This window comes from Teleopsis dalmanni, chromosome 2, assembly GCF_002237135.1.
Source record: "Teleopsis dalmanni isolate 2A chromosome 2, ASM223713v2, whole genome shotgun sequence".
NCBI classification, from domain to species: domain Eukaryota; kingdom Metazoa; phylum Arthropoda; class Insecta; order Diptera; family Diopsidae; genus Teleopsis; species Teleopsis dalmanni.
Genome location: NC_051847.1, coordinates 97,976,089 through 98,001,800, shown reverse-complemented (window position 1 = coordinate 98,001,800; position 25,712 = coordinate 97,976,089). Strand labels below are relative to the sequence as shown.

Sequence of the window (25,712 nt, the reverse complement as noted above, 5' to 3'; positions counted from 1 at the left end):
CGTTTAGCTAAGTAAACACGATTATTTTGAAAGTTTATGAACTGTTCAAAGGGGAAATTTTTCTCATCAGACAACACAATGTTTGAAAATCCGCCATGTTCGTGCAAGTATAACAACTTTGTTCTTTTTGTTTTGTTGCTTTAGTGTAAGATCTTGTGCATTTTGGAACTTATAAGGCTTTACCTTGAGCTCATTTTGGAATATGGGTCAGACACTTCGCTGGGATATTTTCAATTCTTTGGCCATTTGATTACCACTAGGACGTATATTTCGTTTAAGTCGAGCTTTTACTTTCCATTATTTCAAGTGGTGTTTTTTCGGAAAAGTTAAATGCCGCAATATGTGACATATTAAGTTAAATAAGACATTCCAAACAAAGTTTAATTTTTGTAAATCATAATTAATAAAGTAAACTATATATTAATTGATTTATATTATTCGAACATTTTTTTACCTTTTAGTATTTATTAGTTATTTAGAGAATAAATTAAATCAAAGTTTTTTGAAGACTTTTAAATAAAAATTTGTTTATAATTCTTTTACTTTTATTAGTATACATTGGTGAAACGTTAATTATACAAAAAATGTAAAACTTTTTAATATGCAGCAAAAGACTAGTAACGTCACGCAACAAATTATTTTGAGAAAGCCAAATAAAGCACCAATGTAATCTTGTTTCTATCATTCTTGCCCCTAATATGTATAATCAACAATCAACCCATCTGGCTCATTTGTATTTGTACTCTCTTGCGGTAAATACTAACATACAGTCTTCCCGTTTTCACTTTTATCTGCAACTCACGATGTATGATCATGTAAAGTAGACCTTAGATAACTAATAAATCATGGTTTTGCTTTATGGTTTGCATTTTGTGTTTGAGTCCTGGGGATCGAATCTTCAAGCATGCAAAATTTAGCTTAAACATTGAATTTGCTATTCTTCAACTGTGAATAGTTAGGAATAGTGTATACTTCTGGTAAAAAACTGAAACTAAACAAGAAAATTGTGAAGTGACATTTTAAAACACTGAACGATATCTTCGCGAAGCTAACAACAATGTGTTATAAATTATAACAGTTTTTAATATTCTCAGAACTCAATCTGTTATATTCGTTGCAACATTTTTTTTTTGTTTTTTTATAAACATCCTTTTATTGGATATAAGTAGTACAATCTTAACTATTAGTTAATTTATTACTATTGGTGAATTGTACTTAATAGATATTAAGTAATATGTGTGCGGGTTTACTGAACCAGTGTTCAGCTCCCATAATTCGTTGCAAAATAAGTGAATTTTTTAGAAGATTTTACTCTGCTAATCGAAGCTGATTTTTCTTATCACTATTAAGTTTCTTGCTCTAATTTATTAAATATAAACAAATACTATTAAAATGAGCACAATATTATATTATATCTAAAATAAGACAGGGAAGTAGAATAACATATATATACTTTTCTTATTAGGTTAATTTACGCATTCACTTCTATTGATTTATGTGAAATACCGGAATGAGGAATTGGATTTAGTTTCGGTGTTGAAATTTTCTTAATAGTTACGTGTCTTTTAATAATTTTTGCAAAATGTATTTGTTTTAATTTTTGATTTTCACTGAGTTGTCAAAAACAAGGAAATTATTTGTCTTCTGCAAAAATATTGACAACGACAGTAACAGCACGTAAGTAAGCGACCAACATAGTAAAAGAAATTTAGTTGCTTGTTATTGCGTCATTATGCAAGCGCCAACACTATAGTCATTATATTTTTCGCCTTAATTATCATTAACATTACAGAGTCGTTAAGATTTAAAAAATTACTTTATACAAATAGTCAGCAAGGCACTGCATTACATAATGCGGGCACCTTGATTTACTTGCAACAAAGATATTTACGAAATAAATTAAAATTATATTGCATTTACAATTTTAATTGTTTGAAGTTTTATGTTGTGTGGATTTGAAACTTTAAAACGCCAATTAAGTCACAGACAAGTCAAATCCACAAACTAAGTAAGTTCAAAATGAAGTGCTAATTCTGGAATGAAGATGTTTCATTATTTATATTTTATTCCTATGTATTTATAACAGTTTAAATAAGTTTAATATAACATTAAATTAATATTATTCATTGCTCTTATTGAAATTGAATACTTGTTATGTTGGCAGTCTATTGAGTCTATATATGACATGTACGATATGTAGTATGAAATTATTGTGTTATAGTACTTATATTAGTATAACATTTATATCAGTATAACATTTTATAACAAAATTTAATAGCAAATATTGCTTAAAAAGTTCTTTAATCCATTTTTTTAAATAAAAATTAAGCAATTCATTGTGTATATTTACTATAAGTAAAGGTCAACTATAATATTTGATTTAAATAATAAAGTAATTTTTAATCAAGTCAACCATTTTCGTACAAATGTATTTCAATTATATTGGTTGATCACAATTTATTTCGCGAAATGAGATTCTATTGTGCAATATTGCGTTGAACGAATTATATACTTGAAAGACAATATTTGCAAGCAATTTTATTAATTCAATATATTTGAATGATTTTTAATTCAAATATACATTTAACATGAACTATATAAATTGTTCAATATACACAAAAAAAATAAAAATAAAACGAATTGTATTTCTAAATGCATGTTCATGTTGAGTCTTTTTCGAGTTTGTGCATCTGGGCCCTTTAATTCTTTGATAGTTAAGGGGTTTCTGCAGATTCTGGATAGTGAAGTTGGCAGCTTTGCTAAATGCGACACACCCATAAAGTAGTGCTGGTCTGATTATCTGGCTTTTTGCTCTTCACGTAAAGGTTATTGTGTTTGAAAAGTGGTTGTAAGCAGTGCAGTGTTTTTGCGCGACTACTTCTTTTGACTTGTCTTTTGACGTGATTTCCAGGTGTTTGATGCTGTCCTCCCAATTAATCGCAACTCTCACTCTCGATGGATGCTGCCTGTGTTCACGATTTATACATAGGGCTTTAGTTTTCTTGTTGTTAGTTTTTATTTTTCATTTTATGAAAACAGCAACGTATTGGTTATATTTTAGGCATGTTTTTTAGAATATAACATGTACGTGTCATCTGCGTATGATGCTAGCACCGAAAGACCGAAGATGTAAAGATTTTGTACAACAAGGGGAAGAGCGGAACACCGGTTTCTAATCATCGGACTGATGAGATATGTTAGTACTGTTGATTTGTAGATCTTACACAGAAGCATATCTCGCACAGGAAGTAGAAAACATAAAAATATACTAAAAATATGGACTGCTCTTTTAGTTTAACCACTTAAATAAAAACTACAATAATTATACATACTTTAAAAAAAGAAAAGCAATATTACTGATTATAAGATTATTTCTTATAATATCACGTCCTGATGAAAAAATCATATGACTGAAAAGTTTGAAATTTTATATATGTAGTAAAAAACTATATAAATAAATACACACATAATTAAACAAATATTTTTATTAGGATAAAATAAAGCCTAAACTACAGAAAAAAAATTAAATGGATGAAATATTAGCATATGTACTATACATTTTATTTAATTTATTATCATCTGTTTCACAAATGTAATTTATATAATATTAATTTATTATTAATTTCTATGTGGAAATTTTATAGTAATACCTTTATTTAAAAATCTTTTTTTTTTGAACCTCCAAAGATTGAAATTCAAATTGAAAAAAACTTTTAAATAATAAGAAAAAATTTGTATAATTTTAAAAAGATTATATTAATTTTGAATGAATACTAAATTTAAATTTTTGAAAAACCAAATTATAATATTTTCAACTTTCATAATCTATGCTTCGTTTCACAAAATATCAGTTATAGGGATTTGGGACATTTTTTCCGTTTGCATTTTCGGGAAAAAATATTAATTTGTTTGACAGCACTGGCTAAAAAACATAAAAACCAATACCACTATGAAGTCTGGTTGAATGTTGAATAGTCTTTTTTTATAAATTTATAATCAAGCCAATTAACTTCTAAAGGATGTGGGTTCAAATATATGTAAATTTATAATAATATATTTAGTTGAATATACAATTAAGTTATATGAGAATACTATTATAACCATTCTTCTTTTCCACATAAGTTAATTCTTCTTCAGTTATTTCACCGGATTAATTATTCTTTGATATTTATTTTCACATAAATAGACCTATGCAAAAAATATTTTAAACTAATTAGCTTAACAACTGTAATTAATTAGATAATTCAAGAAATTTAAAATAAATATTGCGATTTGGTTCAAATCACCACAAGTCTTTGAATACTTTCACAAAAACCACACTAATCAATATGTCCAAATTACAAACCAAGATATGCAACACATATATTATTTAGATGTGATGTCTTGAAGTCAGGGACCCCAAAGTTTGTAATAATCTGAAAACTAATAACAAAATTGTTTGCCTCAGTAAATGGGGCAGCTAAGACAGCTGTACAAGTTGTGAGTCAATTTTCGAAGCAAAAGTGTTTTCATTGGTCACCTAATATAGAACAATATCATCAAAGCTAGAAATAAATATTCTCAACAAGTTAGTTATTTTTATGCCACGTTTAAAGAAAAACCTAGAGAAAATTAAAGCTAATACGAAAGCAGTAAGAAACAGTGTCGAATATTACTAATTTATTTATGTCCACACAAAGACGAAAGACCAGTAATGGCAACGACAAGTCTTCCTATTTTAATTGTGCTTATCAATCTGCTGTGGTTTCATCAATCGTTTGAATGTGATTTAAAAATTTGCAAACTTTGGAATTACGACCAGCTATTGTCTAGCTATCGAAAATTGTAACCTCCTATACTACATAGTAAAATATTAGTAAAATAATCTTAATAATGTTATTTTAAAATAACAATAATGATTAATAAACGATTAATTTTTTATTTTACAGATCCTCGTAAACGATATGAGAAAGAAGGTATACAATTAAACTATAATAGAGCTTAATATTTACAATAGAATCCAAAATTACGTTTTAGATAAGGAAACTTCGATGTTAAAACCATGAAAATACTCGCTTGGATAGCAATAAAAATTTTTTCTTGCTACTCTTTTTCGCAATCCTAAAAAAGCATTTGTAAAGTCTTGCCTAACTCCAAATTGAGTCCTTTTACAACCATAATAGTTCTAACGTCCTAGAAGAAATGTTCTCCCATTCAATCTTGCATAGCTGGTTGTTATCACTAATTTTTTGATTGACTGTTACCATCTAAACTTATTTTACTACCAGATTCCGTCGCAGGTTAACTCAAAAAATTGGGTATTATATTGAGTTAAGCGGAATTGGATTGATGAATTACAGAATTTGGTCTTCGTTAATTATATTAGAATATCATAGATCGATATTTGTATTCGTTTCCTCAGTCCATTACCACAGCATTTATATATTTGCCATTCCACATTTCCAACAGAATTGTGTTTGCTGATATTGATCATGATTAATCACACGTTCCTACAAATTCTACCTATTCATAGTCCTCGTTCAATTGCTGTTTTGCAACGTAGAGTTCTGTCAAATTATTAAATTTCTAAACTGTAAGCAGAATATATGTTGGTTAAACAATGGTAGTAGCATATGCTCTAGAGAAGTCTGTGGTTTAATTTAGTAATTATCTCAAATGTTTAAAATAAATTAAAATAGAATTGGAAAATGGATAATCACGAGTGTACTGAAAATATTCAAAATGTTGAACTTTACAATCTTCACAGTTGCATATTTAGTCTTGTTATTATAACACAACATTCTGTGAGTTTTTAAGCAATTGAGCGCAAATTAAAAGCAAATAACAGTGTTTAATGCTGGCGTAGTTTTAAAAATAAAATACATATATATGTATGTATGCATATAAATTCAAAAATAAAATCCTAAGACATTTCTAAAATATCTTCTAAGAATATAAAAATGACACCGGCGAAAAGAAATTATTGCCACCTTTTTTCTAAAAAATGCAATACCCCTAAAAGTTTTTATATGCTTAACTAAAACAATTGACACAATAAAGTGTGCAAAGAAAGAAAACGACCAAAAAACACATGCAATGAAAACTTGTATCTGTTTAAGCATTGACGTTGCTATTATGTTAATTTATCCAGTGACAAAAATCTTAACAAGACCAATTTTAAAATTATTTTATGGTTTAATTTTAAAAGATTTTTTTTTGGGAATTACAATTAGCGAAACGCAATTTTTTTGACAGCAAAATCATAATACTAGATTTATTACAATTAACTCACACAGTTGTACCTAAATTTTGCACTGAACACATCATATAACATTATCAAATAGAGTAAGTGGTTCAGGTATAGGATAAAGTTGTTAATGTCTACAATCAATTGATTATTAATAATATAATCAAAAGAAAATTATATGTTTCGCTGAAAATAAAAAATTAAAATTAGCAGCTCGAATATCTACTTTAGCAAAAAGTGATATTTCCATATATTATAACAAATAATAATAATTTTATATTTGCTGTAATTTAAAATACGTATTTTTCTGATATAATTATGTAAATCATTTTTATATTTCTGTTATTTTACAATTATCAAATATGCGAAATTTTAAAAGCAATACATTTTGATGCCTTTCATAAATTCGCGTATTGGCACAAAAGAATCATGTGGTTTTTGCTTTAGTACTTTTTGCAATGAGGTAACACTGAATATTTTCTAACTTTATTTGCTAGTGAAATAAAAAGAATTTTTGTTGTGATAAAATACGTTCTAATATTTACAAATCTTTATTGCAAATATAATAAAAATTAATAGTTTAACTCATATACATCCGTATAAGTTAAAATAAATATATTTAAATGTGAAAACTAAATTTTGATAAAAACAAAGAACACGGATGTGTCATCAAATCTTAAGCCCTGGTGGTAAACAATTTATTCCAGCATAAACCAAACGCTTGGACAATTAGTCAGCTTTAGTAAAATTAATTAAAAAACCACATTAAATCAGATTTTACTTTAATAAAACATAAAAATTAAAATTGACTATAGAGCGTAATAATTTTATGGACTATTTTTAGCAAATTTATTTGTTTAAGTGTTAAACATCAGATAAATATTTTAAATCAAGTGAAAAAAAATTTAATTTAATTTTTCTACAAGAAGTAATTTTAATTTTAAGTAAAAAGATAATTATTTTATAAAATTTTGGTTAGCGAAAATATTATTTTTTTTAATATTTCTTTCAACGAAGTTGTATTCCCAAAACTATAATTACAATCATTTATGTTACCATTTTATTGCGAATTATAAGTACATACGTTGTAAATAATAAACGCCTGTTTTATTTGCTGAATTCTACTTAGTTTTTGCAAGTTTCACTGGATACGTCTACAGTTAGCATTAATAATTAAACATGAAAAAGTTATATTATTTATGAGTTTAATGTAATGTAGTGGATTACATGTATCTTTAAATAAAAGCCATATCAAAAATTTCAAACATTTTGCTGTAAAATATATATATATTTATATGTTTCTATATTGCTCAATTAAATAAACAATTGTTCGTATTCTTTATATATTCGATGCTGAAAACAGAAGCTATTATAATTTCACAGTAGCTGCCAGTTTAAAATATTTTTTTATCGAAGTACTGATATGAAAATTAATATCAGTGATGCAATATGACCTTACTAATAAAGCCTCTTTGTCCGAAGTCAATAACTCCTCAAATAAGCGTAATAAGAAGGTTAAATATATTGAAGTCTAACTAATTTCTGGACTAAAGTGATTACAAAATTTTTAACATGTTGAACTAGGTTGGGAGTCTTCAATTTTATCTTGACATATTTCATATAGGATATACAAATGTATATTTAAGTGGTAAATAATTTTGGATATATATCATCTAAATGAATCTTACTACTTCTTAAAAGTTATAACATTTTTGAATGCATAGTAAAATTATCAATATAAAGAATATAAGAAGTAATTTATATATTTCATATATATATATATATATATATCATTTTCTACATATAACATTTTAATCTGTACGTTGAGGAACCCATTTTTTGTGAAACTATATGTAAATTACATTGTAAATGTAATTAATAAATATTATGAATAGTAGTTTATGTTAATTGCTTGTATTTATTTTCAGCTCAAGTTAGGTAACTGCATTGATTTATTATTTACATGACTATATGTTTGGAGTAAATATCAGAAACATGGAGTACGCTGACGCCTTGTTGGAAGAAAAAAAATTAATGACAGAAGCGAAGTACCGCAACTACATGACGAACATTGACAAAGCATTGCGGAATTTTGAATATTCGAGTGAATGGGCAGATCTTATATCAGCTTTAGGAAAGCTCAGCAAGGTAATATGATGGAAAATATATTCATTATTATATGCCCATTAATATTGTAAACAATATGCTATGTGCCTCCAAATTCTTGGTAAGCCGTACTAAATTTTTATTAAATAAAAATATTTGAATTTATTATTGATTCAATTTTTTAATGCCTACTGCAGTTTCGTTATTGCGCATTTATATTGCAAAAATATTGATTAAATAAAAAAGAAACATATGTTAGTAATAACATTTGTGTAAGCTGCTTAAGAGACAGCTTCATTACAAACATATGACATATAAAATTGAATAATGAATCTTTAATCATCATTCCTTATAAATATAATTTTGAAGAACATATTTTATTTATTTTCTTATCTTTTGTTATTTAGGCTATCTCGAGCAATACCCAATATCAGATTATTCCCCGTCGCATTAAAATTTCGAAACGTTTAGCACAATGCATGCACCCGGCACTACCATCTGGTGTGCACTTAAAAGCTTTAGAAACATATGCAGTAATATTTAGCAAAACAGGTCCCGAACGATTGGCTACAGAACTCTTCATTTACAGGTTAAACAAATAAATTGTATTATTGAATATATTAAAGTAACTATGTTTTATGTTTTTAGTGCTGGTCTCTTTCCATTATTAGGTTATGCTGCTATGAATGTTCGGCCTACTTTATTGGGTATTTATGAAACCTACTTTGTACCATTAGGTGAAAAATTGAGACCTGCTTTAAGTGGGTTCCTAAGCGGTGTTTTGCCTGGATACGAATGTGGTTTAGACCACTTCGATCGTACTAACTCTTTATTGACTCAAGTTTGCTCTGCTGTTAATCCGACGCACTTTTACACTGTGCTTTGGGAGTGCGTCGCCACAAATGCTTCGATTCGCCTACCTGCCATTTCTTTTTTATTGGATCATTTTAATAAACGACTTGGAATGCAAGAACAAGTATTTATAATGGGACAAAATAGGGAACTAATGATGATTGGACTATGTGCATGCCTTAATGATTCTGTCATACTTGTACAACGTAATTCATTGGAATTTCTTTTACTTGGTTTTCCAATGCATACAATTTACTTAACTCAAGCAGATCTAATTAAATTAGTTACAAATGGATTAAATACAATATTACGTAGAGATATGTCTTTAAATCGAAGACTTTATTCCTGGCTTTTAGGAACTGAAATATCGAAAAATTCTCCAACGTATGACACAGTATCATCTGATGGTACTACAGAAATTAGTGAATCGTATTTTGAAAAATATTCTAAACAAATTGTTATTCAATCTGTGATATGTACACTTAAATATAGTTTGGAGACAACACCTGTTGATTTAAAACCTTATCGGATTATGGTTTCATTATTGGATAAAATGGAAATTGGTAGTGCTGTACTGGATTATGTTTTGTGTGACATTATACGAACTATGTCGATTTCTAGTGGAAATATTGAAGTAGTAAAATCTGCAAATTTATTATTTGCTACTTTCGATCCAGTATATATATGGAGCTTTATGACGAGCATGTATCAAAAATCATGCAAAAAGGTAATATTTACTTAACAAATAGAGAGTGGTAAATGGTAAATATATAAACTGGTTAGCCATTATAAGTTTTTGACAACTCCACTTTTTTTAATTAAAATTAACGAATTTATTTTTTTTTAGGAAAACAAATCATCTAATCTTCCTAAACAAACATTGCATTTTAATGATGACAAATTTCAATGTGAAGTTGGTTCTGGTGATCCTGGTCTTATAGAAATCTGCTATCTGACAGAATTTTTATTGGAAACAATTTCATTAGAAATGTACAATGAAACGACTCGTTTATATTTACCAAAAGTATTTTTGGCAATAACTCAACTTTTGACAATTCACTTAGAAAACATAAGTACTGAAGAAATATCTGCATCACTCAAACTTTGTATGAAAATTGTATCAAGAGTGCAACCCATGATTACGTAAGTTTTAATATAGCCAACCAATATTATATATTATTAATTCTAATTTGTCAATGATATGTAGAAGTCCAGTTAAAGTTGTTAGTCGTCAAAGCCAGGGTTATCTCTCATCCGATGAAAAAGATAGCACACACTCCCTAAAAACAGGACAATTAAATGTATTAGAAAAAAGTAAATCTGATTCAAAACTTAATCAATTTGATACTGGTGTAACTGACAATTTACACAAGTCAAAAAGTCTATTTAATGAAGGACCTATAGGAATACTACAGTCGAATCAAAATGCGGAACCACGGAGCCCAAAAAAGAAAAAATCAAAATCTTTTTCAAAATTATCCGAGCTGGACAAAGAGGTATTTAAAAGAAAATATATAATTCTTCAAAAGCATATGAATCATTACTGTTATTTTTAAGATATGCCCTGACACTGGTCAAGTCATAGATCCACCATCATCATCTGATCTCGATACACCACGCAGTATTAAGAAGTTGAAAACAAAGATAAAAACAAAAAATCAATTGAGTCCAAAAAAAGGAAGGCCGGTAGATATTTCAATTTATGAACCAAAATCTTTAGACCTCGACATGATAAAAAAAGCTGATGAAGTTTCTGAAGTTGATGAGCTAAATAATAGTACAAAATTAGATAATATAAATTTAGAAAAAAATGGCGACGTATCATTTGACTTTGAAAATTTCAATACGGAAAACGCAAATGAATTTTCTATTTTAGAAAAATGCATCAGACAATATGAAATTTTTTTTGAAATATTTTTATCACGGCAAATTTTACAATTAAACCAAAATTTCACTGCTAATACTGATAACTGCAACGTCACAGTTGAACTCGTTGACGAAAACTTATATAACGTTGACATATTTAAAAATGATAAAATATATGAGGACTTCAATTCAGATCGTTCGTCGGAAATTGATAAACTCTTTAAAACCTTACTAATAAAAAAAGTTAGTAGAATATCTGAACTAGAAAACTTATTAACACAATCATTAACTATAAATCCAAATGGTTTGTCTGACAAAATTGATCAGGATATCATTAGAAATTGTGAATTAAATGAATACGCAGAAAGGCAGGTTCAAATGCTCATCGACTTGCATCTTACGAGTGTTATACGAAATGCAACAAAATTAGCAGCCAATTTGTTAGTAGAAATGTCAACTTTCCCGAACTGCAGAAGGAGCATTTTAATGGATAAAAGTCGTAAGTTTCCGATATACATACATATATATATAATAGTTCAAGAATGAATATAAATAGTTTTATTAAAACTTTTATTAATTCTCTAGAAATAGATATTCCGAGTTGGCTTAAAGTGTTGTGTCTCGTTTCCTGCTACGCTCTAAATGATATCGAGTTACAGTTAACTGCCATCACAACATTATTTGACTTAATAAGGTATTTCTACAATAGAATTTCATAAATTGCTTTAATTTATTCATTGTCGTTTTTAGTCTTTTAAAATCACAAACCGAACATAGCACAAGTCCAGGTGTTACTTTTGTTATAATGTTGCCGTTGCTAAAGTTTGGTCATGTGAGCTATATAGAGTGCAGAACTCGAGTATTTCAGCTTATAACATCAATACTGTGGAATTGTCTTGGAGAACCAAATGTAGATCCTGCACAAATTTCTGCTCTATTACATCAATTACATAATTGTCTAGAAAGCGGTTTAGTTGAAAAAATAATTGGTGATAGAATGTATGCTCATAATATGCAACAACAGTTTGCGGCTGCTGATGCTCTTATGACAAAAAACAATAGTTCAATTATAGAACAAAAGGCTTTTAGAAATTATCAAGTGGATCGTGCTGCTGATATTCAACTTATTTGTGCATCTCCCTTATATAAGCAATGTGTAGTTCATCAACTCAAGGAAAGTGAATCGAAAGGCTTAAAGAAATTCGAACTTCTTTGGCATTTGGGTCGAGAGAAAAATACAGCGAGAGGTTTTGAGAAAACGTTATTAAAGGTTTTAGATACATTAAGCTTACCATATTATATGCCCGTACGAACGTTTACCACAAAATGGTTACAATCTGCACTTCTACGAGGCGACTTGTCAAGGCTTATTAAACCATTATACAAAATATTACTTTCCCCAAATTCAAAACGCATCGGATTAGTTCAACTACAACTTATCCAATCCAATGCTGTTGATGATATGACGACAAATACTGTACAAAATAATATTTGTGATGTAGATAATGTTACAGATAAAGAAGTTTATGCTATCAGCTCAGAATATGGGAATATAAAATATCACATGGATGTAACAAGTAATAAAAAGAGAAGCCCAATACGAAGTTTTCATAAAAAAATTTTTGGCGTTACATTAGGTAACAAAAACAAAACTTCTAATTTTGTTAGTGATAAGGTATCATCACCAACAGTTTCAGCAGATATACAAGATACAAATATTGGATTAATAATAAATCCATTAGATAACTCACCTGATTTTGATGATGACCCTAAAACTGAAGAACATGACTTTAATATAAATTTAAGCGAAGATACAAAAATAAGTACACCTATGTCTCAAAATGATTTAAAAAATAAAAATAGTGGAAAAGATGGGGAGGAATCTATGTATCAGAATTACGTGAATGACTACACCGATAACTCCGATAGTAGTGTTTTTGATTATGAATCAGAAAATCGTGAAACAAGTGTTGAAAAAGATGAGAGTATAAATGATAATTCAAATGAAATTGTTAATAACAATCTTAAAAGATTTGTAGGTGACTGTGAGCGTGTTACAGAAATACTATCGCAACATGAACGCACTAAAAATCGAAAAACATATCGTTTAACGCGTGAAAAAACTCCAGGAGACTCTAGCATAGCTTCAACAACAGATGAACAATCATCCCTAGGTGGTGGTCTACAATCAGTTAATACGGAAGAAGATGCCGCTCATCCTGCAGATGAATATTTCAATAAAGAAAAAAACTTAGATTGTGATGATAACATTTCCAAAGCATCAAAAGAACACACATCACATATTGAAATTAGTGCAATACGAAAATCAATTTCGAAAACTGTAAGCAAAAAGCAAAGAAGAAAAAAAGATCATAAATCAACTTCAAAAAAAGCAATCTCACCCAACGAAAAAAAACGCATGAGTTGCATTTCAAAAACCTCAACAGATAGTAACAATAGTTATGCCGGAATCCAAGGTTCAAAAAGTATAAGTGAAGAAGGAATAGTTACGTCTGTTCATAGCGATGAAGAAATAATTGTTTCTCAATCTACTGGTACGGTTGACACTATTTGTACAATTCATGTGGAGGAAAAACGAAGAAGCCTAAGTTTTGAAATTAACAAAACGAAAACTGAATGGGATATTACTCCAGAGACTATTGAGAAGAGTAAACAAAATCTTCAAATACTGCGCCGTAATGTTGCAAGCAGTGATGGTAGTGGAAGCAAGCGAGCGTCAACAAAAAGCGCTGCTTCAATTAAAAGTGATATAGGAAATCTACAAGCTAATAAATTACAATTCTTTCACAATCATATGCTTATATATTTAGGAATATATGACACAAAGCAAATTCTTTATGCTTTTCAAACTATACGAAATATAATTGCATGTGACACCCGTACCTTTCTTTGTCTCTCAATTACAACTTCATTTGCTAGCAATTCCTTAAAACAATTGTTAATACGGCATCGTAAAAGCATTGCAGGAAAAGGATTTTTAGGTAACATTACAAACTCAGAATTTTCTCAAAGTTATCGAGGTTGCATGCATTTAGAAGTGTTGGTCACGATGTGTTTGTACTATGCACGAGGTTTTTTTCATCCCGACTGCGGTGAGAATACAAATGAAAAGCCTACCTACGATGATATATTAGGAAACTGCCGGGTGCAGTTGGAGAGTGTAGAACTTTTGACATTGATATGTATTGAGTTAATGGAAATTGTGAAAAGTATGGGAAAGGGTCTGGCTTGTTATATAGCCGATTTAATGGCACGATGCAAGTTACAAAAAGTAATTTTACATTGCTTAAATTCCTCTGTAAATTCATTCGGACAACATTGTAAAACTGAAACTTTTGCTGAGCAAACAATAAACTATAATAATCCTGAAGATGAATATCTAAATGCGGAATCATTTCAAGTTCAACTTCTACGTTTAATGATGGCTGTTATAAAACTAGAATTTGAAGTTGCTGTATTAAAAAATGAATCATTGCAAAATGGAACAAGCTCTAAAGAAGAAAGTGGAAATATATCTCCAACACAGCTTTCAAGTATTATATCAGATACATCTGCAACAGCCTGCAAATATTTACCTAACTCTCTCATAAATCAGCAACCGATGTTTCTTGCTGCGGTTTTAAATGCTTTGCAAAATAATCATATGCGACATTTGCATAGAAATTGGACCGATCTTATAACATCATCTTTAAACTGCTTTAGTTTTGGTTCTCTCACAAACATTGTAATAAGTGTTTTGCATCAATTGTGTAACAATTTAGACCACATTAGCAAAGTGCCACTTAAAGAGCAATGTGGATTTCCACCTGATTATGTGGTATCGCAATTAGAAGCTATCACAATTCTATGCCATTATTGTTTGCTTGATAATACCCAGCAAACTACTTTATCACATCTCTTTAACCAGGCATATCCGCAGACAAGTGTAGTATCACAGAATTTCAATACTGGGCAATTAATCAACAACATCGTGCATTCGTTCCTTTCTAGTGCTGTCGCTACTTCTCAAACAGAATCGCAGGCTCCTAGAAATCCACAATTGTTAGCTGCTCGTAATGCGGTTTTATCACATTTGTCTAGAATTGTTGCTAGTGTAGCAGCCATATGGGATAGTGAGCTAGGACAAGTGCGGCAGGTTAAACAGCAATTAATGGAATTTTTATCACCCGTATCTTTGCATCACGGAGCAAATTTCTTGGCCGCAGTTGCAGTTACATGGCAGGAGAGAGGGGAACAGCATCATAAAAAAAATGTTAACTCTTCTCTTAGCATAGCTGAACAGTATATATATAATTCAACACCACAAGCCTGTCCAGAGCAGCTTAGTCTGGTAACATTAGTTTCAAGCATAAGAGTGATGCCGATGGACTCATTTGTCCAAACTTTACATCAAGTTGTAAAATCGCCACCTTCGATTCACCGCCCACCTGCATATTTAACTTTGGAGGTACAATATTTCTTGTAACTGAAATAATGTATTTTTTGATTATGGTTTTCATTTATTTATAGGTTAGTGCGCTGGAATTATTTTACTTCTATATGAAATCGGCTCCCGCACCACAGTTACGTGACTCTTGGAGTTCTTTACTATTACTATTACGCGATAGCCTAAGCCTTATGCCACCAGCACAATTTGCTTTGTTAATGCTACTTAATGAATTTGTTCAGAGATGTCCACAAATGCCATTCCTTGACAAAAAAGATATTCGAGATTTGCATGATATCACTTCTCGTTTGGTAGATTCACTCTCAAACATAGCTGGATCATGTCTTGAACAAACGACTTGGTTACGTCGCAATTTAGCAGTCAAAGAAGATATTTCAACACTTACAACTGAAGGTTATAGCAAAGATACTAGCTTAAATGGTCAGCAACAGTATTCTGTACAGGCTCAGAGTGTGCTTGCTGCTTCATTAGCAAATCTTCTTGATGTAGCATATGGCTCACAAGAAAAAGATAAAGTTGTCGCAATTATTACAACTTTACTTTATAATATCACACCTTATTTGAAGAATCATACCACGCGCAACATTCCTTCGTTTTATGCTTGTTCTAGTCTGCTAGCCAGTTTGAGTGGCTATCAATATACTCGAAAAGCTTGGCGTAAAGACATGCTAGATCTTCTGTTGGACAATGCATTCTTTCAAATGGATATTTCGTGTTTACCCTTTTGGAAACAAATAATGGATAGTCTTATGACGTACGATAATACTACTTTCCGTGAACTTATGAGCCGTGTCTCGTTGACACAAACAGGAAGTTTGAATATATTTACTTCACGTGAACAGGAATATGAACAACGAGCTATGCTTCTTAAAAGATTAGCATTTGTTATATTCTGCAGTGAATTTGATCAATATAATAAATATATGCCTGAAATTCAAGGTACCGTACTTTTTTTTTTTTAATTTGGTATTAAAATAAATTTGGGATGAGTTAAAAAAGCAGAGCAAGTTATTTATTGCAAAATTAAAATATTGCTGAATTTATAAATATCAAATTATGCAAAAAGCAAGTGTTGAATTTTATTTCAAGTGTAAGATCAGATATAATATTAAAAATTTGTTTATACTTATAAAAGACGTTAACTGAAATTGCATTTTTCCCATAGAACAATTAGCGAACAGCTTGCGTTTATTGTCAATGATACCTTCAGTACAGGCAGCTGTGTTCCTATGCTTTCGAGTACTACTTCTCCGTATGTCACCAGATCATGTTACTTCATTGTGGCCTATAATAATAGCCGAAATGGTACAAGTCTTTTTGTCTATGGAACAAGAACTAAAGACGGATTGCGAAGATTTAAGGTATGGCCATTATAGAAATATAATAATTACAAATATTTGTAGTTATAATAAAATCAAAATAAAATAATTGTGATTATATATTAAATTGAATTTATATCTAATTTAAAGTCAGCAGATGCGCCTGCTATCTGGTATGGATGCTTCGTGGTCACCAAACTCTTCTAGTAATGGTATAAATACACAAAGCAGTATGGTAAGCTGGCGGTTGGTACAATTAGAGGCATCAAAGTTACTTGAATTAGGCTGTGTGTTACCAGCTAAAAATTTGCCGCACTTTCAAATGTATCGTTGGGCTTTTGTTGGTACAGAGTTTGATGCACATGAGGAGATATCTATTTTAAATGGTAACATCGAACATGCAACAGCGATGCTATCCACATCACTTTATGTACCTCATATACGACGAATTGCACGACTAATGGATATGAAATATGCAAACAGTTCACCGGTAAGTGATAATTGCTCAAAAAAATAAATTTAAAAACAATATTTTATGTATATATATATGTACATATACATGTTTGTTTTTTCAGATTGAACAACATCGTCAACATTTGGTGCTGCATTGTCAACAAATTAGTACTCTTCAAGATTTGCATAATTTTTTCAACGTATTAAGTGTCACTTGTCCTAATTCTCACAATTATGCAAATACAGAAAAAGAAGTAGCAAATTGCATGTTAGAAATAGAAGAAGTTTTATCTAGGGATTTCCTCGAAAAAATGGTACCAAACACAACACCCAGGTGAAAAATGGAACATAATCAAAAAATTAATGCGGATGATATTGCTGCGTCTTCAAAAAATAATATTAATATGCTTTCTAAAAATATAAGCTCTATAAAATGTGATCCTATACTTTCAACAAAAAACAATGATATTCGTTTTTTGTTAAATTACTTTGTAAATAATATGTGTTATTTGTTGATTTACTAATAGTGCTAGTTAATTTTAAGCTCGCCTTGTATATTACTTGTTATTCTATATCCGATTGTAAAGCCAAAACCTATTTTCAGTTATAATAAATATATGTTCTTTTAATATAACTGTACGTAAGTTTTTTTAAGACGTATATTATATTTAGTTATACTTAAAAATGATGTGCATTGCTTTTTAATACTTATCCAAAATATAACAGTCCAACAGTGAACGCAGTGTCAAGGACAATTAAAGCTCCAGCTTTTATAACTATAAAATAATAATTATTGATCTTTAATGCTTACTTATGCTAACATGATAAATTCTACAGCAATCTCTATTGGAGACACTTAATATTGATTATCAGATTTGTTTTAATTGTCAATTGTTATCTGCTATTGTAGATATATTATGTCTAATAATACGTTTGAGAGATGATTTTTATCTGTGATATATTGTAAAACGCATGTGTAAAACAGATGAGTAATGGCATTCATTGTTAGCTTAATGACCATACAATTTCGCACAATCTTAGTGTGATTCGGAACAATGTGAAATAATCGATACAGCGGTATTTATCTTGCAATTGTTTCTATGCTTGCAATTTATTCGCCCTCCGAATATTTATTTATTTGACGGGATGATTATTATATACTTAAAGTTTCCTACCTTACCATTAAAAAGAAAATAAATATAAATAAGAAATAATATTTTTTACCAAAAACAGATCAGCTTTCATAATTTTTGAAAGTACTGTATTTTTAGCTAAAATTTGGCTAATTAGCTAAAACGTTTCGCAGAGTTGACTAGTTGATTTTTGTCTACTACCACATTCAGATTGGTGGAATATTAGGATGCGGTTTCTGCATTAAGCCGCCATAGACGTTTCTAAGGACTGCCAAGTGGAGACCATCTTTTTAGAAAAAGTAATTACTAGGAATAAGTATCACTTAGAAATCCAAATTTATAAGGATCCTTTAAGCTGTATATTAATAAGTAAATATGTTATTTACATAAACTTAGTTTTTGTTTGTCTTTGTTACTTTAGAACTTTGATATCTACTTTTTATCTTTTCTGTATTATATTAAAATTCGCTAATATTAAAATAAAATCTGATGTTAGTGAATCATGACTAGCTCAATTATTATTATTTATTCATAATATTTTATATGAATGTAATCGGTTTGTTTAACACAAGTATTCTATTCAAATTAATTGAAGTGCGATTTAAGTGACTTATACAATAAAAAAAATTAAAATGCGCAGACGATCCAGTTTCAGAGATAGACTTTAAAGCATTAATACCTTCACATTCTGTCATGACTTTCTGTCGGTTAGACGAATGCATAAAAAAGCAATTTTAAAAATAAATGACCTTATAAGAATAGATAAATATCTTCAACCGACTACCGTTGGTAATCATCTTCTTATTTTTTTTATTCTTGTCTGAAAATCAAAATACCCATATTTGGAAATTTGTCATTGTAAAAGAAGCAGGAAGTCCATATTAGAATAATAACATACGCCGAAAAGTTTGAAACCTCATCGGCTGTATATTGAACATTATACACATCCAGACGTAAAAATTGCAACAGGCAAAATGAATGGATATAATTGGGCAATAAAGGATACATCTGGTGCAAATCCATGTTTTTAGGTTTGTTGAATCTTGAACGTTTTTTCAAGTCTCAGCTAGTCGCCATTTAATTTTTAATTTCAGAAAGGTAAGTAGTAATTCATAGTAAAACTACCGTAAATATTCAGCTTCGGTATAAACAAGAAGGTCGGCATTCTTCTCAATTTTTTGTGAAAAATCACTTTCGAAAATTTGTGACAAATACATTTTAAGTATGGACATGAGAATAATTTTTCTTTGCCTATTTTAACATGAATATCTGCCACATCATTGAGAGGAAATTTATCACATATTATCTTTTAAGTGTCTTGTGTCATCAAGAGCCTGTTCTAATACTTATTATAAAACTATGTAGTCCTGTAATATTATTTATATTTTGTTATGTTTTTACTATTTACTATGACTCTTTATATAGTGAAGACATTTTCTGTGCCAAAATTATTTTAATATAATGGTTCATCATTTGCAAGAAAAATGTATTGAAATTTTTATATTAAAGGAATAAGTATTAATAATCCAATGTTCTTTTAGCCCTGCCTAGTATTTTCCTAATCCGATCTTTCTCCTTATTTAGTTTCTTTTTGTATCTAAAATAGGGAAGCAAAGATTCAACTAAGATCATTGCGTCATTAATGTTGATTTTCGACTATGTAACTACATTATTTTGATACCGGTTTTTAAAACTCTTAAATTTTAAATACCTTTAGATATATGTATGCTCTTGCCTTGTCCATTTTTTATTACTATAACTTCTTAATTAAAATGAGTGTCTATTAGTAAAGTGTTTTTAGTCTATACTTAAGTGTAATTCATTTGCTTACTATAGGAATAATTGTCTATTACATGTCTTTAAAGATAATTAGAGGAAATGTTTGGCAGTCTATTGTAATTATTGTGATTTGCCTAATATTGACTATATTGGTGAGTTGCTCAGATGGATAAATTTATCAGAAGCCTTTAAGAATCATTGTACAAATATATCCAATTGGCTTTACAAAAGGACCGAAGATAATATAATATTAACTAGATATTACGGTACAAACCTTGTTCAAATAAGCCTTGTTCAAATAATTAGGTTAGGTTAGGTTATAACGGCGATCCCTACTGGATCTACTTAGGCCTATTCGTCCATTGATTCAATTAGTTAAAACAATAAAAATAGTATGAAGATTTTGATTTTTCGGATACTGGAATTTTATAATGAATTTTGGTAAACTTCAATATATTTTTTTTCCTTTCCCACTACGCTTTATAGTTATAATATAGTTTAATTCTCAATATATCAGAATTTGTAATTGTGAATTCTTATATTGATTGATAACGACTATCGTATGAAGTTTTAAAATTGACTGCACAAACGAAGATTGATAACTAGACAGAATCAGGTAGTTCGGTAGATGACATGTCCATAATAATTAATTCACACCGCAAATGTTAATGGCGAAGTTACAATGTAACATTGTTACATTGCATTGAATCGGTCCAAAAATTCACACGACCTTATTTTCTGATAGAAACCGGAATCTTATGTTTGAAAAAAACATGCCAATGAAGTATATAATTTCATCGAAATTGTAGAAGTACTGTGTAATCTAACATTTGTAAAACAGCAAAAATTCACATGAATTGTTAATAAAGACAATCTTGTGCCGTGTGAATAGACTAAACTGTTAACTTAGACGAATTCATTGAGTAATAAAACAATGTTCGGCAAATGTATAAATGTTGACGCATTCTCGTCAAACTCATCCTGGTAGAATACATTAAATAATCAAAAGTAAGTCCTGATACAACTATATTCCACAAATGAGTCCAAGCGTTAGTATATGCAGATCACATAAAAGAAATGAATGAATACTTTATTTATTTTTAAAATAAAGTTAAATTATATGTAGAATAAATGCTATTATATTGTATATAATAATAATAATAACAAACTTCAAATAAAATTAAAACAACAAAAGTTATATTGTAAATTAATTTATTTATAAAAAATACATTACAATTTTTTTTTAAATTTTGTTAATATTTATGTTTAAATTATTTGTGTGTATACAATATTTTTATTGATATGTTATTTTGAGAATTTGTAAAATAATCTGATAAATATATAAACCCTATAAAATATATAGGGTTTACATAGTTTTATTTAATAAACAATTAAGTATACAATTTTCAAAAACTTAAGTTAAATTAGAAAGCGTAAATTATACGTACTCTTATATGTACTTGCAACCACTAAACTACAACGGAGTGCTGCGGGTTTGATTGCTTATTTCTCAGTTCATGATAGTAGGAGTACACGAGGTGGGTACAGTACGCAAAGATAACTGAAACGTAGAATCAGAAAGCCATGTTATTATGCGAATATTCTATATATGTTATTATTAAAATACAAAAATTATTATAATTAAGTTATGGAATTAAAATAAAAATCAATATTCATAAAATGTTATATAGTTAGTAAGTCACTTAGTTTATTTGCAAATAATTTTTAATAATTTTTTACGAAAATTATCTTTTCTTTTGTTTAAATTTCAACCTAGACTTAAATGTCGTCAACTCTACCAAATTTTCTTATTAATACAAATAAGAACAATCAGTTGTAGTTACACTTTTACTTGAGGAAGAAGTCAGATAAACTTTGAAACGTTGATGATTTTTATATAGATAATAACTAAAACAAATTTTTATAAAAAAGTTTTAACAACATAAAAAATGTATAAAGTCAAGTTTAGTAAAAGTTCATTGTTTATTTTCATTTTTGACTATTTCTGCCTAAAACTCAATAACACAATGCTCTTTAAATATTGATGTATAATTATTTCCATATTAAAATAAAAACCCTTTTTTATAGTTCTACGATATTTTACTGTGGGTTCCTGTTCTCAAAAAACCAGTACATATATGAATATAGAATTTTAATTGTTTGTATAGGTAAAGCCTTATGTTTTGAAAATAAATCAGGCATGAGAAACCTGCATGAAGACTTTATCCTTACTGGATCTAACATCCGTATGAAAGATGGGAGCCCTTGAGATGATACAACGCTTATAAATTTTTATAGTCTGTGAAACGTAAAATATGATTAAGGAATCTTAATTTTTTTTCTTATGATATTCCATTGAATGGTCTCAAAAGTGTCAATAATAACATAATAAGAATTTAGTGGAAAACAGATTTCATTTTCAGAAATGAAAATCTCAATGCTAAGAACAGGAAGCTGATATATAACCAAATAATTAGTCCGTTACTTCTATATAGTTTTGTAGCGTTTAGCAAAGCTTTAAACACTACTATTCGCCAGCTAGTAATTAAAGTCAGGCTTTGAGAAGACTTTTCAAAGTACCATGGTACATTAGGACGAATGACAGCCTCAGGGACCTCAAGATTGATACGATCAAAAAATACATAAAGGATAGAGCTCTGAAATTATTTGCGAAAACTGACAGACTTACCAACACCACGTTATCAAATCTCAGGTTTCTCAGGGAGGTATGCAGATCTGAGGTCAATTATTGCCTAGTCTGATAAAGTGATAAACAATAATCCAGTCAAGGCGTAAAAAGGGCTTTTGAAAATACCTCGAGTTAAGAAAGAGTAAAAGTGCTCAAGTGCACTGGCTCAAAGAGCTTCAACATAATAATAAAATCAAATTTCAAATATTTTTAATTCAAGTGAAGTAGTGAGATATTTTAAATTAATTCAATAGAAGTTGAAGTACTTAATGATACTGTATTGTGATTACATTTGTGTATACCGTTTATATCTGATATTCCAGCTCCTGAAAATGTATAAGTTGCTACCTATGCAGATAATTTTGCCATTACAAACTTAAATGTCTTAAAAAAAGGAACGTTAAAATTAAATTCACTAAATGTACTCACATAATGTTTTTTTAAATTTGAATATAACGACATACTTGGATCGCAAGTTGGAATATCATTTTAAATCTAAAATTAAGTATTTAAAAATAAAAAAAAAATATGTTGATTTTGGTGGGTTAAAATCTAAATTAGGTATAGTATGATAGTATTGGAAATAAATATAACCCTGCGGCGAAACCTAACTTCAAGTGGTGGAATAATTTGAAAAGGTATTTGCAATTTAATGCAAAATTTTGCAGAAATCCATATTTGATCTTAAATGATCCAACATTCAGAAAAGATTACCTTAATTGCTTCAGATATGATGAACATGTGATATAGATTAATTTAATTTAATTAATTATAGCTTTTAATTGTTAAACCTATTAATGATTAAATTTATTAACAGTTAAAATTACCTAAGATGATAGTGTATTCGATTAGAATAAGAAAAACATTATCAAACATAGCTGCAGCCCGATAATAGCCAAAATTGAATATAACTCCCAGAATAGCAATGGGCCAACCAATGAAGAAAAATATCGCATTGATCAACCATACCAGCACTAGCCAATGATTTATCTAAAATATCAATTTTTTATGTTTGTTTTTTATGTTTATTTTTTATACTTACCCAAAGAACACCAAAAAGAAGTGCCAAATTTCCAATCAATTCAATAATAAAGCCGATTAATGTCGTACTATAACTTAAATCTGCAAAATATACATAAAACATAAATTTAACATGTAGCCAGAAGTAAATAGATCCATTTTATTAGCATAATTTTATAGAGAGAAAAGAGTTTGTGTCATCTTTTTGAGATGAGATCATTAAATTCTGATGTCGCGACGTAAATAATTTTTAATGTTTGTGGAACAAGTTTAGGCACAAATATTCCAAACAAATACCAAACATTGTACACATCATACTCAGGTAGTGACTATACAAGTGTGTGTATGTGGGTACCACATATTCTGATGATCACACAAGTAAATAAGTAAATATTTTTGCATTTCTTAATAAATTTTGATAAATTTTACGTTTCACTTACATCCCGGATTAAAGATTACACCGAATACTATCGAGACCAGAAAAAATATAGCTATGCTGAGGCAGGCATTTCGTAGGCTTATGTTAAAACAGGCCTTATCTGTGATTAAGTTCATTTTTAAAAATTTCTAGGAATTTTTCTAAACAATTCTTTTAAAATGATTCAGATAAAATTACTTCACTACCCGCTTCTGATAATTACAAGCATATACTAAGCTTTTAAAAAGCAACTAGCAGCAGATGAAATTCATATATGGAGAGATCATTCTTGTGAAATTTATACAGTAGTGGCTAAAAAATAATTCTGGTTTTTGTAAAACTGGCGGTATCACCATATTAAAAATTTTATTAACGTGGTATGATACCATATTAAAATATGTATGTATATATATATCAAAGAATACCTTACAAGAACGACAACTCCATTGTGAACTAAAATTTGTTTTTTCGCACAACAACAACTTGCCGTGGAGCTCTGAAAGTGTTAGTGAAAAGTGTACTAACACCAGCTGAAATCACTAAAATTTTTCACCTTTACATCTCTTTCCGATACTGCAGGTACTTTTGAGAACTGAATATTTCGAAAAGTTTGACACGATGAGTATAAGAAAGAGTTTGATTTCGTTTTTTGGTTTTGATTTTATGAGAGAAATATAAAATTTTATTGCGCCAAATCATACAAAATTTACCGCACAAATACTTAATAAAAAGTACTTAAAATTGGAAGTACATAGCAGCATATTGTAGCAAAAACTATAATAAACTGTGAAAATAAAGTTTAATATTTATATGAAAACATGGGAAACAAATGTGTTAAGGGATGTAAATATTATAAATCACTTTATACCTAAATTCCCAGACAACAATGAGGAACCAAGGTAAACTTTGCATTCAAGTTTTACGTAAATTTGTGTCATAAGCAGGGACCGTAACAGTTATCATAAAAAAAATAAAAATCATCTTATAACTGTTATCATATGCATTTTAAAATAAAACTCAAAAAATAATAATTAAATTTGATTTTTATTATATTCTCAAAAATAATAATTATTATATGCCTTTTATTTTTTTCGCGCAGCAATAACTCTTAAAATTTGCTTCTTATTTTAAAACGCACAAATAACTGGTATACTTGCGTTATATAATATAAAAAGCAAGAGTATCGCGCAAATTCTGCGCGATATTTTTAAAATGAAAATATAAAATGCAATTTTCATACAAGGTAGTTGTTTTTGCAATTCCATAGAAAATGTTTGAAAAGGTTGGTGCAGGTAAAGATTTAGTTTAGATTTTTGTTTTTGTATTTTGCATACAAATTTGTTCTCCTATAAAATACAAAGATAAATACAAAATATGAATCCA

At 29.0% G+C, this 25,712-nt stretch overlaps 2 protein-coding genes across 2 annotated transcripts; one reads left to right on the top strand and one right to left on the bottom strand.

Annotated features, from left to right (window-relative positions):
* The first annotated feature begins 6,739 nt into the window (after positions 1-6,739).
* On the top strand, positions 6,740-18,051 carry LOC119686311 (protein dopey-1 homolog). The gene is made up of 13 exons (XM_038100864.1): positions 6,740-6,915; positions 8,155-8,374; positions 8,740-8,921; positions 8,981-9,911; positions 10,032-10,327; positions 10,392-10,680; positions 10,742-11,549; positions 11,636-11,744; positions 11,801-15,518; positions 15,581-16,457; positions 16,684-16,879; positions 16,988-17,327; positions 17,413-18,051. Exons 2-13 carry the CDS (start codon positions 8,198-8,200, stop codon positions 17,626-17,628), a joined length of 8,139 nt encoding a protein of 2,712 aa, XP_037956792.1. The 5' UTR covers positions 6,740-6,915; positions 8,155-8,197; the 3' UTR covers positions 17,629-18,051.
* Positions 18,052-21,560: 3,509 nt separating this feature from the next.
* LOC119686324 lies at positions 21,561-24,578 on the bottom strand. The gene is made up of 4 exons (XM_038100882.1): positions 24,352-24,578; positions 23,934-24,013; positions 23,719-23,881; positions 21,561-21,763 (listed from the first exon to the last, which is right to left on the bottom strand). The coding sequence occupies exons 1-4, from the start codon at positions 24,464-24,466 to the stop codon at positions 21,672-21,674; spliced, it is 450 nt and encodes a 149-aa protein (XP_037956810.1). The 5' UTR covers positions 24,467-24,578; the 3' UTR covers positions 21,561-21,671.
* Positions 24,579-25,712: the final 1,134 nt, after the last annotated feature.